Source organism: Taudactylus pleione, unplaced genomic scaffold (genome assembly GCF_031769625.1).
Source record: "Taudactylus pleione unplaced genomic scaffold, aTauple2 ptg001449l, whole genome shotgun sequence".
NCBI lineage: Eukaryota > Metazoa > Chordata > Amphibia > Anura > Myobatrachidae > Taudactylus > Taudactylus pleione.
This window is the reverse complement of record NW_028285848.1, coordinates 398671-417463: the sequence shown is the minus strand read 5'-3', so window position 1 is coordinate 417463 and position 18793 is coordinate 398671. Positions and strand designations below refer to the sequence as shown.

At 49.8% G+C, this 18793-nt stretch overlaps 1 protein-coding gene across 1 annotated transcript in view; it reads right to left on the bottom strand.

Annotated features, from left to right (window-relative positions):
- Positions 1-7234: 7234 nt before the first annotated feature.
- The window catches only part of CLPB (ClpB family mitochondrial disaggregase), a 125501-nt gene continuing 113942 nt past the window's right edge, over positions 7235-18793 (bottom strand). Inside the window, exons 14-16 of the mRNA XM_088463790.1 lie at positions 9770-9889; positions 8101-8205; positions 7235-7739 (exon numbers count right to left, since the gene is read on the bottom strand). Of these exons, the coding sequence (XP_088319916.1) occupies positions 7485-7739; positions 8101-8205; positions 9770-9889 (480 nt within the window). The 3' untranslated portion in view covers positions 7235-7484. The remainder of the gene's footprint in view (positions 7740-8100; positions 8206-9769; positions 9890-18793) is intronic.

Genomic DNA, 18793 nt, shown 5'->3' with positions numbered 1-18793 from the left:
TATGCCCGACAATGGCAGGGACTGGAATTCTCAGTATCTGTATGTATGCCCGACAATGGCGGGGACTAGAATTCTCAGTATTTGTATGTATGCCTGACAATGGCGGGGACTAGAAGTCTCAGTATCTGAAGGTATGCCTGACAATGGCGGGGACTAGAATTCTCAGTACCTGTATGTATCCCTAACAATGGCGCAGACTAGAATTCTCAGTATCTGTATGTATCCCTGACAATGGCGGGGATTAGAATTCTCAGTATCTGTATGTATGCCCGATAGTGGCGGGTACTAGAATTCTCAGTATCTGTATGTATTCCCGACAATGGCGGGGACTAGAATTCTCAGTACCTGTATGTATCCCTAACAATGGCGCAGACTAGAATTCTCAGAATCTGCATGTATCCCTGACAATGGCGGGGACTAGAATTCTCAGTATCTGTACAGTATGTATGCCTGACAATGGCGGGGACTAGAATTCTCAGCATCTGTATGTATGCCCGACAATGGCGGGGACTAGAATTCTCAGCACCTGTATGTATGCCCGACAATGGCGGGGACTAGAATTCTCAGTATCTGCATGTATGCCCGACAATGGCGGGGACTAGAATTCTCAGTATCTGTATGTATGCCCGACAATGGCGGGGACTAGAATTCTCAGTATCTGTACAGTATGTATGCCTGACAATTGCAGGGACTAGAATTCTCAGTATCTGTATGTATGCCCGACAATGGCGGGGACTAGAATTCTCAGTATCTGTATGTATGCCTGACAATGGCGGGGACTAGAATTCTCAGTATCTGTATGTATGCCCGACAATGGCGGGGACTGGAATTCTCAGTATCTGTATGTATGCCCGACAATGGCGGGGACTGGAATTCTCAGTATCTGTATGTATGCCCGACAATGGCGGGGACTGGAATTCTCAGTATCTGTATGTATGCCTGATAATGGCGGGGACTAGAATTCTCAGCATCTGTATGTATGCCCGACAATGGCGGGGACTAGAATTCTCAGCATCTGTATGTATGCCTGACAATGGCGGGGACTAGAATTCTCAGTATCTGTACAGTATGTATGCCCGACAATGGCGGGGACTAGAATTCTCAGTATCTTTATGTATGCCTGACAATGGCGGGGACTAGAATTCTCCGTATCTTTATGTATGCCCGACAATGGCGGGGACTAGAATTCTCAGTATCTGTATGTATGCCCGACAATGGCGGGGACTAGAATTCTCAGTATCTGTATGTATGCCCGACAATGGCGGGGACTAGAATTCTCAGTATCTGTATGTATGCCCGACAATGGCGGGGACAAGAATTCTCAGTATCTGTATGTATCCCTGACAATGGCGCGGACTAGAATTCTCAGTATCTGTATGTATGAATGACAATGGCAGGGACTAGAATTCTCAGTATCTGTATGTATGCCTGACAATGGCAGGGATTAGAATTCTCAGTATCTGTATGTATGCCCGACAATGGCGGGGACTAGAATTCTCAGTATCTGTACAGTATGTATGCCTGACAATTGCAGGGACTAGAATTCTCAGTATCTGTATGTATGCCTGACAATGGCAGGGACTAGAATTCTCAGTATCTGTATGTATGCCTGACAATGGCGGGGACTAGAATTCTCAGTATCTGTATGTATGCCTGACAATGGCAGGGACTAGTATTCTCAGTATCTGTATGTATGCCCGACAATGGCGGGGACTAGAATTCTCAGCACCTGTATGTATGCCCGACAATGGCGGGGACTAGAATTCTCAGTATCTGCATGTATGCCCGACAATGGCGGGGACTAGAATTCTCAGTATCTGTATGTATGCCCGACAATGGCGGGGACTAGAATTCTCAGTATCTGTACAGTATGTATGCCTGACAATTGCAGGGACTAGAATTCTCAGTATCTGTATGTATGCCCGACAATGGCGGGGACTAGAATTCTCAGTATCTGTATGTATGCCTGACAATGGCGGGGACTAGAATTCTCAGTATCTGTATGTATGCCCGACAATGGCGGGGACTGGAATTCTCAGTATCTGTATGTATGCCCGACAATGGCGGGGACTGGAATTCTCAGTATCTGTATGTATGCCCGACAATGGCGGGGACTGGAATTCTCAGTATCTGTATGTATGCCTGATAATGGCGGGGACTAGAATTCTCAGCATCTGTATGTATGCCCGACAATGGCGGGGACTAGAATTCTCAGCATCTGTATGTATGCCTGACAATGGCGGGGACTAGAATTCTCAGTATCTGTACAGTATGTATGCCCGACAATGGCGGGGACTAGAATTCTCAGTATCTTTATGTATGCCTGACAATGGCGGGGACTAGAATTCTCCGTATCTTTATGTATGCCCGACAATGGCGGGGACTAGAATTCTCAGTATCTGTATGTATGCCCGACAATGGCGGGGACTAGAATTCTCAGTATCTGTATGTATGCCCGACAATGGCGGGGACTAGAATTCTCAGTATCTGTATGTATGCCCGACAATGGCGGGGACAAGAATTCTCAGTATCTGTATGTATCCCTGACAATGGCGCGGACTAGAATTCTCAGTATCTGTATGTATGAATGACAATGGCAGGGACTAGAATTCTCAGTATCTGTATGTATGCCTGACAATGGCAGGGATTAGAATTCTCAGTATCTGTATGTATGCCCGACAATGGCGGGGACTAGAATTCTCAGTATCTGTACAGTATGTATGCCTGACAATTGCAGGGACTAGAATTCTCAGTATCTGTATGTATGCCTGACAATGGCAGGGACTAGAATTCTCAGTATCTGTATGTATGCCTGACAATGGCGGGGACTAGAATTCTCAGTATCTGTATGTATGCCTGACAATGGCAGGGACTAGTATTCTCAGTATCTGTATGTATGCCTGACAATGGCGGGGACTAGAATTCTCAGCATCTGTATGTATGCCTGACAATGGCGGGGATTAGAATTCTCAGCATCTGTATGTATGCCTGACAATGGCGGGGAGTAGAATTCTCAGCATCTGTATGTATGCCCGACAATGGCGGGGACTAGAATTCTCAGCATCTGTATGTATGCCCGACAATGGCGGGGACTAGAATTCTCAGCATCTGTATGTATGCCCGACAACGGCGGGGACTAGAATTCTCAGTATCTGTATGTATGCCCGACAATGGCAGGGACTAGAATTCTCAGTATCTGTATGTATGCCCGACAATGGTGGGGACTAGAATTCTCAGTATCTGTACAGTATGAATGCCTGACAATTGCAGGGACTAGAATTCTCAGTATCTGTATGTATGCCTGACAATGGCGGGGACTAGAATTCTCAGTATCTGTATGTATGCCTGACAATTGCAGGGACTAGAATTCTCAGTATCTGTATGTATGCCTGACAATGGCGGGGATTAGAATTCTCAGTATCTGTATGTATGCCCGACAATGGCGGGGACTAGAATTCTCAGTATCTGTACAGTATGTATGCCTGACAATTGCAGGGACTAGAATTCTCAGTATCTGTATGTATGCCTGACAATGGCGGGGACTAGAATTCTCAGTATCTGTATGTATGCCTGACAATTGCAGGGACTAGAATTCTCAGTATCTGTATGTATGCCTGACAATGGCGGGGATTAGAATTCTCAGTATCTGTATGTATGCCCGACAATGGCGGGGACTAGAATTCTCAGTATCTGTATGTATCCCTAACAATGGAGGGGACTAGAATTCTCAGTACCTGTATGTATCCCTAACAATGGCGGGGACTAGAATTCTCAGCATCTGTATGTATGCCCGACAATGGCGGGGACTAGAATTCTCAGCATCTGTATGTATGCCCGACAATGGCGGGGACTAGAATTCTCAGTATCTGTATGTATGCCCGACAATGGCGGGGACTGGAATTCTCAGTATCTGTATGTATGCCCGACAATGGCGGGGACTAGAATTCTCAGTATCTGTATGTATGCCCGACAATGGCGGGGACTAGAATTCTCAACATCTGTATGTATGCCCGACAATGGCAGGGACTAGAATTCTCAGCATCTGTATGTATGCCCGACAATGGCGGGGCCTAGAATTCTCAGTATCTGTATGTATGCCAGACAATGGCGGGGACTAGAATTCTCAGTATCTGTATGCATGCCCGACAATGGCGGGGACTAGAATTCTCAGTATCTGTATGTATGCCCGACAATGGCGGGGACTAGAATTCTCAGCATCTGTATGTATGCCTGACAATGGCGTGGAGTAGAATTCTCAGCATCTGTATGTATGCCCGACAATGGCGGGGACTAGAATTCTCAGCATCTGTATGAATGCCAGACAATGGCGGGGACTAGAATTCTCAGTATCTGTATGTATGCCTAACAATGGCAGGGACTAGAATTCTCAGTATCTGTATGTATGCCTGACAATGGCGGGGATTAGAATTCTCAGTATCTGTATGTATGCCCGACAATGGCGGGGACTAGAATTCTCAGTATCTGTACAGTATGGATGCCTGACAATGGCGGAGACTAGAAGTCTCAGTATCTGTATGTCTGACAATGGTGGGGACTAGAATTCTCAGTATCTGTACAGTATGTATGCCTGACAATTGCAGGGACTAGAATTCTCAGTATCTGTATATATGCCTGACAATGGCGGGGATTAGAATTCTCAGTATCTGTATGTATGCCTGACAATGGCGGAGACTAGAATTCTCAGTATCTGTATGTATGCCTGACAATGGCGGGGACTAGAATTCTCAGTACCTGTATGTATCCCTAATGGCGGGGACTAGAATTCTCAGTATCTGTATGTATGCCAGACAATGGCGGGGACTAGAATTCTCAGTATCTGTATGTATGCCCGACAATGGCAGGGACTGGAATTCTCAGTATCTGTATGTATGCCCGACAATGGCGGGGACTAGAATTCTCAGTATTTGTATGTATGCCTGACAATGGCGGGGACTAGAAGTCTCAGTATCTGAAGGTATGCCTGACAATGGCGGGGACTAGAATTCTCAGTACCTGTATGTATCCCTAACAATGGCGCAGACTAGAATTCTCAGTATCTGTATGTATGCCCGATAGTGGCGGGGACTAGAATTCTCAGTATCTGTACAGTATGTATGCCTGACAATTGCAGGGACTAGAATTCTCAGTATCTGTATGTATGCCTGACAATGGCAGGGACTAGAATTCTCAGTATCTGTATGTATCCCTAATGGCGGGGACTAGAATTCTCAGTATCTGTATGCATGCCTGACAATTGCAGGGACTAGAATTCTCAGTATCTGTATGTATGCCAGACAATGGCGGGGACTAGAATTCTCAGTATCTGTATGTATGCCAGACAATGGCGGGGACTAGAATTCTCAGTATCTGTATGTATCCCAGACAATGGCAGGGACTGGAATTCTCAGTATCTGTATGTATGCCTGACAATGGCGGGGACTAGAATTCTCAGTATCTGTATGTATGCCCGACAATGGCGGGGACTGGAATTCTCAGTATCTGTATGTATCCCTGACAATGGCGGGGATTAGAATTCTCAGTATCTGTATGTATGCCCGATAGTGGCGGGGACTAGAATTCTCAGTATCTGTATGTGTTCCCGACAATGGCGGGGACTAGAATTCTCAGTATCTGTATGTATCCCTAACAATGGCGCAGACTAGAATTCTCAGTATCTGCATGTATCCCTGACAATGGCGGGGACTATAATTCTCAGTATCTGTATGTATGCCCAACAATGGCGGGGAGTAGAATTCTCAGCATCTGTATGTATGCCTGACAATGACGGGGAGTAGAATTCTCAGCATCTGTATGTATGCCCGACAATGGCGGGGACTAGAATTCTCAGCATCTGTATGTATGCCCGACAATGGCGGGGACTGGAATTCTCAGTATCTGTATGTATGCCTGACAATGGCAGGGACTGGAATTCTCAGTATCTGTATGTATGCCTGACAATGGCGGGGACTAGAATTCTCAGCATCTGTATGTATGCCTGACAATGGCGGGGAGTAGAATTCTCAGCATCTGTATGTATGCCTGACAATGGCGGGGACTAGAATTCTCAGCATCTGTATGTATGCCTGACAATGGCGGGGACTAGAATTCTCAGTATCTGTATGTATGCCTGACAATGGCAGGGACTAGAATTCTCAGTATCTGTATGTATGCCTGACAATGGCGGGGACTAGAATTCTCAGTATCTGTATGTATGCCCGACAATGGCAGGGACTAGAATTCTCAGTATCTGTATGTATGCCCGACAATGGCGGGGACTAGAATTCTCAGTATCTGTACAGTATGAATGCCTGACAATTGCAGGGACTAGAATTCTCAGTATCTGTATGTATGCCCGACAATGGCGGGGACTAGAATTCTCAGTATCTGTACAGTATGTATGCCTGACAATTGCAGGGACTAGAATTCTCAGTATCTGTATGTATGCCTGACAATGGCGGGGACTAGAATTCTCAGTATCTGTATGTATGCCTGACAATGGCGGGGACTAGAATTCTCAGTATCTGTATGTATCCCTGACAATGGCGGGGACTAGAATTCTCAGTATCTGTATGTATCCCTGACAATGGCGGGGACTAGAATTCTCAGTATCTGTATGTATGCCTGACAATGGCGGGGACTAGAATTCTCAGTATCTGTATGTATGCCCGACAATGGCGCAGACTGGAATTCTCAGCAGAGTTCTTAATGTGTAGGTAACAAGAACGACCCGACTGTCTTATTTTTCATCTCTCAGCAGGACTTGTTTTCCAGGTTACACGGTTTAATATAATATATGGAAGGCGGCACATTAAACGGAGCGGAAGCCTTATTTAGACGGTGACATGGGTCGCTGAATGTATACTTTCGCCTATTCATTAACCAGGAGCACAGGCTGCGCCCTCCTGAGCAGGGAGCGTGCCGTTATTTGGGGGGGGGGGGTTTGGCAGATAATTGGAAGGTCTGTTGTGTGACTAGGTAGGAGGGCAGTGTGTGTCCCTCCTCTGCCATGTTACAATGATAATGTACAGACACAATAGGACACAATTATATGGCAGAGACCTGTACGTGATCCGTTTTCCTGGGCATCCCTGCAGTCGCTGGATTGGAGACGTCATCAGTGCGGTCATAGCATACAGTCGGCGTGTACAGCGTCAGTGACATCTCGGCCCTGAGCGACCCCTCATACACAGAATACAACTTCACTATTTTTACTCAAAATAATTTAGATGTTTATTATAGAGGAGAAAGCTCAGAGGTGCCCCCCGCCCGTACTGTATGTCCGAGGACCCCACAACCAACACCAGATTGTGACCCTGGCTCATACGCTTCCAGCATAGGAGCAGCCCCCACACACACACACACACCGCCCCACGACCTCGCCCCACCCATATACAAGACCACCCTCCCTTCACAAGCTTTTACAGTGGCCACACAGTGCAGTCATCCATGGCTCCGCCAGGGGAGGCGAATGAGCCACTTGTTGGTCAGGAAAACGACGACACGTCCTCCAAGGACAGAGGCTCCATGATGTCCAGTTTCCGCCCCTTGCTGCCCTGTTCCACTATCTCCAGCCTCAGACGTGGCACCTTCATGTTCTCCCCACCGTCGCCCTCGGCCGGCCCTTCGCCTTTTAGGAGGGGTTTGTCAGACTCCTCCACGGTGATCTTCAGGGTGCATCCCTGGGGCAGAAGCTCCTGCTCGTAGGCAGCCGCCAACTGATTCACCACCCGTCTCTCCACCTGGGGGGACCAACCGTCATTATTATTATGGTGGTGGGTTCAGCTCGACCCTGGATACATACAGCGCTGGCTAACCCAACTGGGCATCACCAATGCCTCGCTCGTCTGTCAGCTTACATTATATATTCGCCCCCCTCCCTGAATTTATATCTGCGCCTCATAAACAAAATGGCAGCCAAGAAGAGACCCAGCATTCATGAAGTAGGTTAAAGAGAAGAACATGGCTGCGATTCAGTCACTACAGGGAGCAGAGGAAATGGCCATGCGTCCCGTGTATGCGACGTTTTATATGGAACCCTTTCCGCCTGCCCTAGCGTTACAGAACGCGCTCACAGATAAAAGGACAGAAGCACCAGAATACCTCGTGTTTTATGGAGCGAGCCCCGTAATGAACATTGTATCCATCTGCCAACACGTCCATCACCTCGCGGTCCCACAGCAGCGTGATATTGTGTCGCTGTTTGGCCTGAGGAAGAGAAACACAAGGGTCTAATCAATGAAATAAAAGGTTTTCCAGCATGTTGACAGGGTGGGTGTTCTGTGGGGCTGAATTTGGGTAGTGGGTACGATGGCGAGGGCGCATCCTCACACCCCGCTCACAAACGACGGCCACAACAAATACGTGGCTCCCCCGCCACCTCTCACTGTGCTCCAGCGTAGCTCGCGCTGCCGACGGTGTGTAGTGTCACCCGCGCCGACACTGCCGGCCAGTGTAACGGTAGGAAGCCCCCCCCCCCCGTGAACGCTGTGGCTGGTCAGTTACACAGTACATGTGGTATAATACACAGCCTGATAGATAAACACCTTATTGCCCTGAGCCACGTGTGGCATCTGTGTCACTGAATGACAGCCCTGTTCCCCGCACAAGAGTCTATTCTCTGCTAATCAGCCTCGCCCCAGGGTCCCTCCCAGGTCACCGGGACAGCAGAGACCCTGCTCTGCCTCACCAGCAATTACTGGGTAGGTTCAGACGGGCGGCCCTTGGTATTAACCCCTCCGCCACCGAGAATCCTAACTACCCTCTGCCCTGTTTGTCCACAGGAGCTAGCAATCTAATTGAGGGCACATTTCTGTCATTTAGGTCTCTGAGTGGAGTAAGATAAGTAATGGATATACTGTCCTGCCTCACTGATGCCAATATACCGGTCTGTATTGCCGGAATTCTTCTAAACCATTGTAAGTAAATCGCTTTATACCAAAGGGGGGCGCTGCCACAAAAGCAGAGTCTCAGGGTCCCCCAAAATGACATATTATAATTGTGTACTGTTCCCGTTACTCACACGACCCCCCAAGCGTTATAACGACCCGCAGTGTAGGAGCTGTAAGGAGTTGTGCCAGGAAGTATAGGAATTACCAGGCTGTTCCTGGCGATAGTTTCTGACAGACACGGAGGCCTGGTTCTACATTACAAGGATTGCCACATTGAGAAGAATTTCGGATGCGCCCCTCGTGTTAACCAGTGTACAAACGGTCACAAAGCCTCATTCTTACAGACACGCTCCTATTATTGTTATAAAAAGTTGCAGCGAGTGTCTGGGGCGCGATTGTGGCCTCGGGGTCGCTGACACAGGGCCCGTTGTTTCCCGGCCGGCGGGGGATCGCGCAAGCTCTCTGGTTGCCATAGAGACTGCTGAGTTTTGGGCCAGCTTCGCAGTAGAATCTGTGGGACTGTCGCTGGTCCCTTAACAGCCATTCAGAGAGATCCGAAAATACTATGAACTCTGCAAAAGAAAACGCTTAGCATTGGGTTAAAGGGGAAGTGCGAGTTGTAAGGGGCTCTGGACAGTAAATTAAACTTCTTACACTGCGCATAGCAAAATATCTGCACTAGCAGCCCCCTGGGGCATGTAAGGGTGACAACGCTATGTTTGTACTTAAGTTATATTGATCACCTGAAACCGATTTCATTGGGCAGACACTGAAATCAGTTTTTATTAATACTGTCGGCAGTTGAACCCCTTGATAAGAAAGGTCCCCTACATCTCACAGCAATGTATGTGAAAGCCCTGTTACCAGCTCTGTTATTTCACCTTTTTGGCCCATGAGTTCAGTTCCTTCATGACCAGCTGAGACAGCTCGGAGTGGCAGAAGGGCAGGAAGAAGACGATTTCATTAATCCTCCCCAGGAACTCGTCTCTCCGGAAGTGAGCCTGCGGACGTCAGGACGGAAAGGTCTATCAGAAGCGCAAAAGATTTAGGTCCAACTACTATGAAATATATATATATTACTGTGCTGCCTTGGCACTTCCTGTCTGTGCGTGTGTCATGTATGTATGACAGTGATGGGAGATTAGGACCTGTGTCCTCGTTCCCACATCATGGTCATGTAATACCATCTGGAAGAGGCCGCTCGCCCTGGGCCTCTGGGAGACCGGTCTCTGGGGCTATGAGAGCAGCAGCAGATGCCTCTAAACTGAATTATCCAGCTGGGCAAAGCGGATCTGGAAATGCTCACAGGACAATCTGCCTGTATGCAGTAATACATGGGTACGGAGGCACTCGCTGGGGCAAAGCGCACAGATGGTGCTGAGAGGCGTGTCAGCTGGGGGAATCCAAGTCAGGGTACATGGAAATACATGGGGGTTCCCTGTGTAGAATGGCAAATGCCAACCGGCAGGGTAGTTCATGTACAGTGACCGTAGCAAAGTCTTATTGGCATTAGTGTTAGACAATAACCCCCTCGTGTCTAAATCACAAGAGCTCCCCCTAGCTGTAAGGTGTGTGGTTAGCGGGACCAGTGCAGTAAGATCGCATTATGCAGCATCAAGCTCTATAACACAGTCATATACAGGATTATACAGATAATAAATTATCCAGAGTTACCGTGCAGGGACAGGAATGTGTGACCGGAATCACCGGATCATCAGTATATACAGGAACGTAAGGTAGAATTAGTAGCGCAGCACGCAGATACTGCTGCAATGGCTGAACAGGGATAATCTAGGCTTTGGTAACGTGTCAGTGAGGACAGGGCTGCATGTGACAGGGGCAGTGACATGATGTGAGGAGGGGAATGGAGGCAGCAGGAAGCCACAGGCTGAGTGTTATATAGTGGGAGGAGCAGGGTCCCCAGCAGCACAGAGTATATCAGGAGATGAGTGATGTGTCAGTGAGGACAGGGCTGCATGTGACAGGGGCAGTGACATGATGTGAGGAGGGGAATGGAGGCAGCAGGAAGCCACAGGCTGAGAGTTATATAGTGGGAGGAGCAGGGTCCCCAGCAGCACAGAGTATATCAGGAGATGAGTGATGTGTCAGTGAGGACAGGGCTGCATGTGACAGGGGCAGTAACATGATGTGAGGAGGGGAATGGAGGCAGCAAGAGCCACAGACTGAGATTTATATAGTGGGAGGAGCAGGGTCCCCAGCAGCACAGAGTATATCAGGAGATGAGTGATGTGTTAGTGAGGACAGGGCTGCATGTGACAGGGGCAGTGACAGGATGTGAGGAGGGGAATGGAGGCAGCAAGAGCCACAGACTGAGAGTTATATAGTGGGAGGAGCAGGATCCCCAGCAGCACAGAGTATATCAGGAGATGAGTGATATGTTAGTGAGGACAGGGCTGCATGTGACAGGGGCAGTGACAGGATGTGAGGAGGGGAATGGAGGCAGCAAGAGCCACAGACTGAGAGTTATATAGTGGGAGGAGCAGGATCCCCAGCAGCACAGAGTATATCAGGAGATGAGTGATATGTTAGTGAGGACAGGGCTGCATGTGACAGGGGCAGTGACAGGATGTGAGGAGGGGAATGGAGGCAGCAAGAGCCACAGACTGAGAGTTATATAGTGGGAGGAGCAGGATCCCCAGCAGCACAGAGTATATCAGGAGATGAGTGATATGTTAGTGAGGACAGGGCTGCATGTGACAGGGGCAGTGACAGGATGTGAGGAGGGGAATGGAGGCAGCAAGAGCCACAGACAGAGTTATATAGTGGGAGGAGCAGGGTCCCCAGCAGCACAGAGTATATCAGGAGATGAGTGATGTGTCAGTGAGGACAGGGCTGCATGTGACAGAAGCAGTGATATGATGTGAGGGGAGGAATGGAGGCAGCAGGAAGCCACAGACTGAGAGTTATATAGTGGGAGGAGCAGGATCCCCAGCAGCACAGAGTATAACAGGAGATGAGTGATGTGTCAGTGAGGACAGGGCTGCATGTGACAGGGGCAGTGACAGGATGTGAGGAGGGGAATGGAGGCAGCAGGAAGCCACAGACTGAGAGTCATATAGTGGGAGGAGCAGGGTCCCCAGCAGCACAGAGTATATCAGGAGATGAGTGATGTGTTAGTGAGGACAGGGCTGCATGTGACAGGGGCAGTGACATGATGTGAGGAGGGGAATGGAGTCAGCAGGAAGCCACAGACTGAGAGTTATATAGTGGGAGGAGCAGGATCCCCAGCAGCACAGAATATATCAGGAGAAGAGTGATGTGTTAGTGAGGACAGGGCTGCATGTGACAGGGGCAGTGATATGATGTGAGGAGGGGAATGGAGGCAGCAGGAAGCCACAGACTGAGAGTTATATAGTGGGAGGAGCAGGGTCCCCAGCAGCACAGAGTATATCAGGAGATGAGTGATGTGTTAGTGAGGACAGGGCTGCATGTGACAGGGGCAGTGACAGGATGTGAGGAGGGGAATGGAGGCAGCAGGAAGCCACAGACTGAGAGTTATATAGTGGGAGGAGCAGGATCCCCAGCAGCACAGAGTATATCAGGAGATGAGTAATGTGTTAGTGAGGACAGGGCTGCATGTGACAGGGGCAGTGACAGGATGTGAGGAGGGGAATGGAGGCAGCAGGAAGCAACAGACTGAGAGTTATATAGTGGGAGGAGCAGGGTCCCCAGCAGCACAGAGTATATCAGGAGATGACTAATGTGTTAGTGAGGACAGGGCTGCATGTGACAGGGGCAGTGATATGATGTGAGGAGAGGAATGGAGGCAGCAGGAAGCCACAGACAGAGTTATATAGTGGGAGGAGCAGGATCCCCAGCAGCACAGAGTATATCAGGAGATGAGTAATGTGTTAGTGAGGACAGGGCTGCATGTGACAGGGGCAGTGACATGATGTGAGGAGGGGAACGGAGGCAGCAGGAAGCCACAGACAGAGTTATATAGTGGGAGCAGTAGGGTCCCCAGCAGCACAGAGTATATCAGGACTGAGTGATATGTTAGTGAGGACAGGGCTGCATGTGACAGGATGTAAGGAGGGGAATGGAGGCAGCAGGAAGGCACAGACATATAGTTATATAGTGGGAGGAGCAGGATCTCCAGCAGCACAGAGTATATCAGGAGATGAGTAATGTGTTAGTGAGGACAGGGCTGCATGTGACAGAGGCAGTGACATGATGTGAGGAGGGGAATGGAGGCAGCAGGAAGCCACAGGCTGAGAGTTCTATAGTGGGAGGAGCAGGGTCCCCAGCAGCACAGAGTATATCAGGAGATGAGTGATATGTTAGTGAGGACAGGGCTGCATGTGACAGGATGTAAGGAGGGGAATGGAGGCAGCAGGAAGGCACAGACATATAGTTATATAGTGGGAGGAGCAGGATCTCCAGCAGCACAGAGTATATCAGGAGATGAGTAATTTGTTAGTGAGGACAGGGCTGCATGTGACAGAGGCAGTGACATGATGTGAGGAGGGGAACGGAGGCAGCAGGAAGCCACAGGCTGAGAGTTATATAGTGGGAGGAGCAGGATCCCCAGCAGCACAGAGTATATCAGGAGATGAGTGATGTGTCAGTGAGGACAGGGCTGCATGTGACAGGGGCAGTGACAGGATGTGAGGAGGGGAATGGAGGCAGCAAGAGCCACAGACTGAGAGTCATATAGTGGGAGGAGCAGGGTCCCCAGCAGCACAGAGTATATCAGGAGATGAGTGATATGTCAGTGAGGACAGGGCTGCATGTGACAGGGGCAGTGACAGGATGTGAGGAGGGGAATGGAGGCAGCAAGAGCCACAGACTGAGAGTTATATAGTGGGAGGAGCAGGGTCCCCAGCAGCACAGAGTAGATCAGGAGATGAGATGTGTTACTGAGACCAGAGCTACATGTGACAGGGGCAGTGACATGATGTGAGGAGGAGAACGGAGGCAGCAGGAAGACAGAGTTATATAGTGGGAGGAGCAGGGTCTCCCAGCAGCACAGAGTATATCAGGAGATGAGTGATGTGTAAGGTAGGACAGAGCTACATGTGACAGGCGCAGTGACAAGATGTGAGGAGGGGAATGGAGGCAGCAGGAAGCCACAGACAGAGTAATATAGTGTGAGGAGCAGAGTCTCCAGCAGCACAGAGTATATCAGGAGATGAGTGATGTGTCAGTGAGGACAGAGCTACATGTGACAGGGGCAGTGACAAGATGTGAGGAGGGGAATGGAGGCAGCAGGAAGCCACAGACAGAGTAATATAGTGTGAGGAGCAGAGTCTCCAGCAGCACAGAGTATATCAGGAGATGAGTGATGTGTCAGTGAGGACAGGGCTGCATGTGACAGGGGCAGTGACATGATGTGAGGAGGGGAATGGAGGCAGCAGGAAGTCACAGACTGAGAGTTATATAGTAGAAGGCAGGGCCATAAATTAGGATGTGTGACTGGTGCCGCCGCACAAAATGTAAAGGGCTCTATGGATGGCACCGTCGCCGTCCCATGGCCCTTGCTTCTGGCTAGCAGGCTGTCTGGAATGGCACCCTGCAGGCGGGATCACTTGCGAAGTGCGGAGCGTCCTGTGGAACGCCATTTCTGATGAGCATATATGTACAGCACCGTGTATATGTCTGTATCGTATCTCTTGCACTGGTCGTTGGTATGAGCACTTGCACCAGCCCAATGCTGAGAGCTGCGTCTGCAGATGCTAGAGCATTGGGCCGGTTAAACTTGCACTTTCGGACGCACAGAATTGCGACTTGGGGCTGATTCAGCACAGGACGGAATTACAGTCACATACAGGCAGCTGTGCACTTCCGTCCTTGCTATTATTGTAATGCGGCAGGGGGTGTCACGCTTAATGATCCCAGCTGCATCCGTGGACGCACCATCGGATCATCTGCGTGATCCTCAGCAGGCCGAGTGACCGTGGGGTCATGCAGGCCGGCCACCGCATTCCAGGAAGAGAGGCCAGAAAATCTCCGTCAACCGACAGAGATCCTGGCCTCTTCCCTACCCCCGGGGACACGCCTCTGTTTTGGGAAACGGAGGCCGTCGCCGCCTTCTCCGTGCACAGAAACGGCAGCAGACTGTCAATCGCTGAGTCTTCAGCTGAACCGCGTGCGATCATGCAGACCTGTACTGCAAATGCGCTAATGTACTAGGTCAGGCGCAGATTCCTGACCATCGGGAATCTGCGATTAGCAGCGCATGCTGAATCAGTCCCTTAGATCGTTGTGAACAAAACGCTGGAAATCTCTGCAGAGCAGCAGAAATAACTCTGTGACTGATTAATCACAGATCGCAACAGCGTAAAGAAAATCGCCCGATGGTGTGTACTGCGCATGCATCTCAGTGCACAGGTCAACATTGCGATCACACTGCCGTCACATACGCAGATAACAAGAGATATGGTAAGAACTTACCTTTGTTATCTCTGTTTCTACGAAGTCCATAGGGTCCACAGGGTTGACCTTGGGGGTATAGGTTGGGAACCAAATCCGGGCACCACGCAGTTAAAGCTTTTAGCTCCCAGGATGCACTTGGGTCCACTCTCCCTATAACCCCGCCCCCCAGCCAGAGGCACCTCAGATTGTAAGTAGCCAAAGGCCGGAGGAGGAGAGAAAAAGAGAGAGAAAACTGGAACACTCTAGAACCATACTCACAGAAAAGGAGACGGGAAGCCGGTGACCAGTAACACAGCCCATATGAAGCCAGGTGCGTCAGGGCGGGCGCCCTGTGGACCCTATGGACTTCGTAGAAACAGAGATAACAAAGGTAAGTTCTTACCATATCTCTTGTTTTCTACTTCAGGGTCCATAGGGGGTCCACAGGGTTGACCTTGGGGATGTCCCAAAGCAGTTCAACCAAGGGTGGGGACGCTCCTGTGCTGAGAGGAGAATCCGTCGCCAAAAAGGAAGCATCCTGAGAGGCAAAGGAAACCAATGCCTAGAACCTTAAAAAGGTATGGACAGAAGACCACGTGGACACCTAGTAAGGCAAAACAGCCGAGGCGCCACGACGAGCCGCCCACGAGGGTTACACGGCCCGAGAAAAAAACAAGCCTCAACGACAGAAATGCCCACCCATGGGTAGGCCCCTGAGGAAGACATACGAGGCCATCCAGTCAACATTTCATTATAGGCCGGCCATCGTTTCCTGTTAAAACCAGAAACCGCAGACCACCAATAAGGAGTCCGCTTACCATAAGGAACTTGAACGGATCACATAAAGCCAAAGAGGCCGGACCACAGTCCATGAGGCCACAACAGCCGAGAGGACTGGGAACTGAATGGCCATACCATAAGTTCCAGAATAATATGGAACCTAAAAACCACTTTAAGAAGAAACACAGGGCGAGAGCAACTCACACCCTGACATGATGCCCTCCAGAAGAGGGAGCCACATGAGAACGCTCCCCATTCAGACACTCTCCTGGTTGATTTAAACACCCTGAGAGAGAGAGAGAGAGCTTAAACAATAGACCATGTAATGGCTATCACAACCAGCGGTTCCATTGACTGTCCCCGGAGGGAACAAAGAACCACTACTAACTCCCCAGGAGTCCCTAGGGAGGACAAGTGGAGACATAATCCAGAAAACACTCCAAAGGATGAACTGGATATCAGAGCGGAGCAATTCCATATCTTAACCATACCGACAGTGTAGAGATCCGCACTGTCAGGAAGGCCAGGCCAAGGGTGAAACCCAAGCCAGCTGGAAGGAATGCCAGAATATCTGGAAATCCTGGACACCGGAGGATCGTATCGACAGGTACGATACCATAAGAATTATGTATGCCACAGTCCGTGGCAGATCCCAGCAAAGTCTGGCCTATCTGCTCTAAACATCTCAATGAAGACAGAGCCAGGGAAGCCCGAGGACCACAGTAGGGGCGCAGTTAAAGACAAGCGATCCAGATCCAGGGAAAAACAAGGACCCTGAGACAACAGGTCCAGATAGTGAAGCAGTAGGAACGGAGCATCGAGGAGGAGACTCCGAAAATCTTAGTACCAGTGATGTCTGGGACGACCTGGAGCCCCCAGAAGGAAAGCCCCTCCGTCTCGAATTAAACTTCCGAAGACCTCGAGGAAGAAGGGAGACCGGAGGACACAGGTACACAAAGTGGAAGGACCACTTCACTGACAAAGAGTCACTGAAGGTAGCTTCAGTACTCCTAGAGCTGGACTGTAACACCGGTAATGTGTGATCGAGTCAGAAGGCCATGGGGATCAATCCCCTCAGGGAGGCCCCCTCTGCTCACCAGGAGTTGAAACCTCTCTTGGAGAAGAGACTAGTCCCCGGGATGCACGCCGTGACGGCTGAGGAAGCCCGCTTCCCAATGGAGAGCTCCGGGAATAAACACCGCAGAGTTGGCCAGGAGAAGACCCTTGGACTATGTCAGAATGGGTGACATTCCTAACATTGCCACCCAACTACCAGTGTTGCCTAGATGGAAGCCACTGTTGTGACACTGTCGGACTGAACCTATTCAGGTTAACCGTGACAAATGGGTTAGGCCAGAGTGAAAGTCCAAGACAGCTTAAAGTATCAACAAGTTAAGTGGCAGGGCAGAAGCGACAGACGTCCAACTGCCCCGAAATGAATGCGGACCAGACACTGTCTTTAGCAAAGAACACCCTGGACGAGATGGCCATAGCCACCCGGACAGAGACCAACTCGCCTCCGTAGAAAGTATCATGGTTCGAACAGCGATCCGATGGAAAAAACTCGATCCATCTGGAGGGGAGTCAATTATGGCAAGGCCTGGAATGGAACTGAGCACATTCCACCCTACCAAAAGGTAGACACTCTGGTAGACCGCGCATCACAAAGAGTAATGACATATGTCGACTGCGTAGATATCCGCACACTCGAAGTTGAAGAGTGGAGATCTTGTCTTACGCCAGAAAAATTCTCAGATTCTGAGAATCCAGCAGTGCTCCCAGATGAAGAAAACCCTGTGAGGGATGCAGGGAGGACTTTTCTGTGACGAGAAGAAGCCCCGGTTATCCTGACCTGGCGGTAAAGTACCTTGGTGATCCTGCTAAAAGTAGGAGACCGTCCAGAGAAAGGAGCATTCGGATACACTGAACAGGTGAACTGTCAGAAAATCCATAAAGCTGGTAAACCCCGGTGGAGTTGAGGACAGTCCCAAAAGGCAGAGCCCGAAACTTACAAGTGTTGCTGTGGCACAGCAAACCTGAACCCATGCTGATGAGAGGGCTCTGTATGTACCCGTAGGTACGTATCCTGAATACTCGGATATACCATAAAATCCCCAGGTTCCAAACATCGGATGATGGAGCATGGACGATTCCACCTGAGTCAAGGCACCGTTGGAATCTGATTCAGGGATTTGAGACAGAGTATAGGCAAAGGAGGACCAGTCGGTCACCGCCCCAAAAAGAAAGTAGAACAACCAGTCCCTCACTGAGATAGTGAGGTTGGCCGAAATAGCTCTGCTTACCACAAAGACTGTATAGCTTTCTGGGATTGTAAGGCCCTGATCAGTTCTGAAGAAGGGCCCGTGTAACAATGCCTGTGAGGAGGCCGCCTGAGCAATGAGAGGCCGTTGAGAATCAGTACCTCACTCTGGAAATTCCCCAGATGTAGACCTGTCCCGTCAGGCTGAGGGTATATCCTCAGGTGTAGAAACAGGGTCGTCCGGAAGTCCAGGACTGCTCGGTACTGGATACGGTGGCCCCCGTGGAGGCCGACAGCCTAGGAAAAAACAGGCCTTTAGGCTGACCCTGAGGACAAAAAGACTTAACAGAGTTAGTCCGAATGTAGTGGGAGTAGCTAAAGACGGTATCTCCCCATTAGTGATACTGCCAATGATGCAACGATCTTGTCAAGGTCAGGACCAAACAAGAACTTCCCCCTGGAAGGAGTGTGCACCTCTGCTTTCCCATAA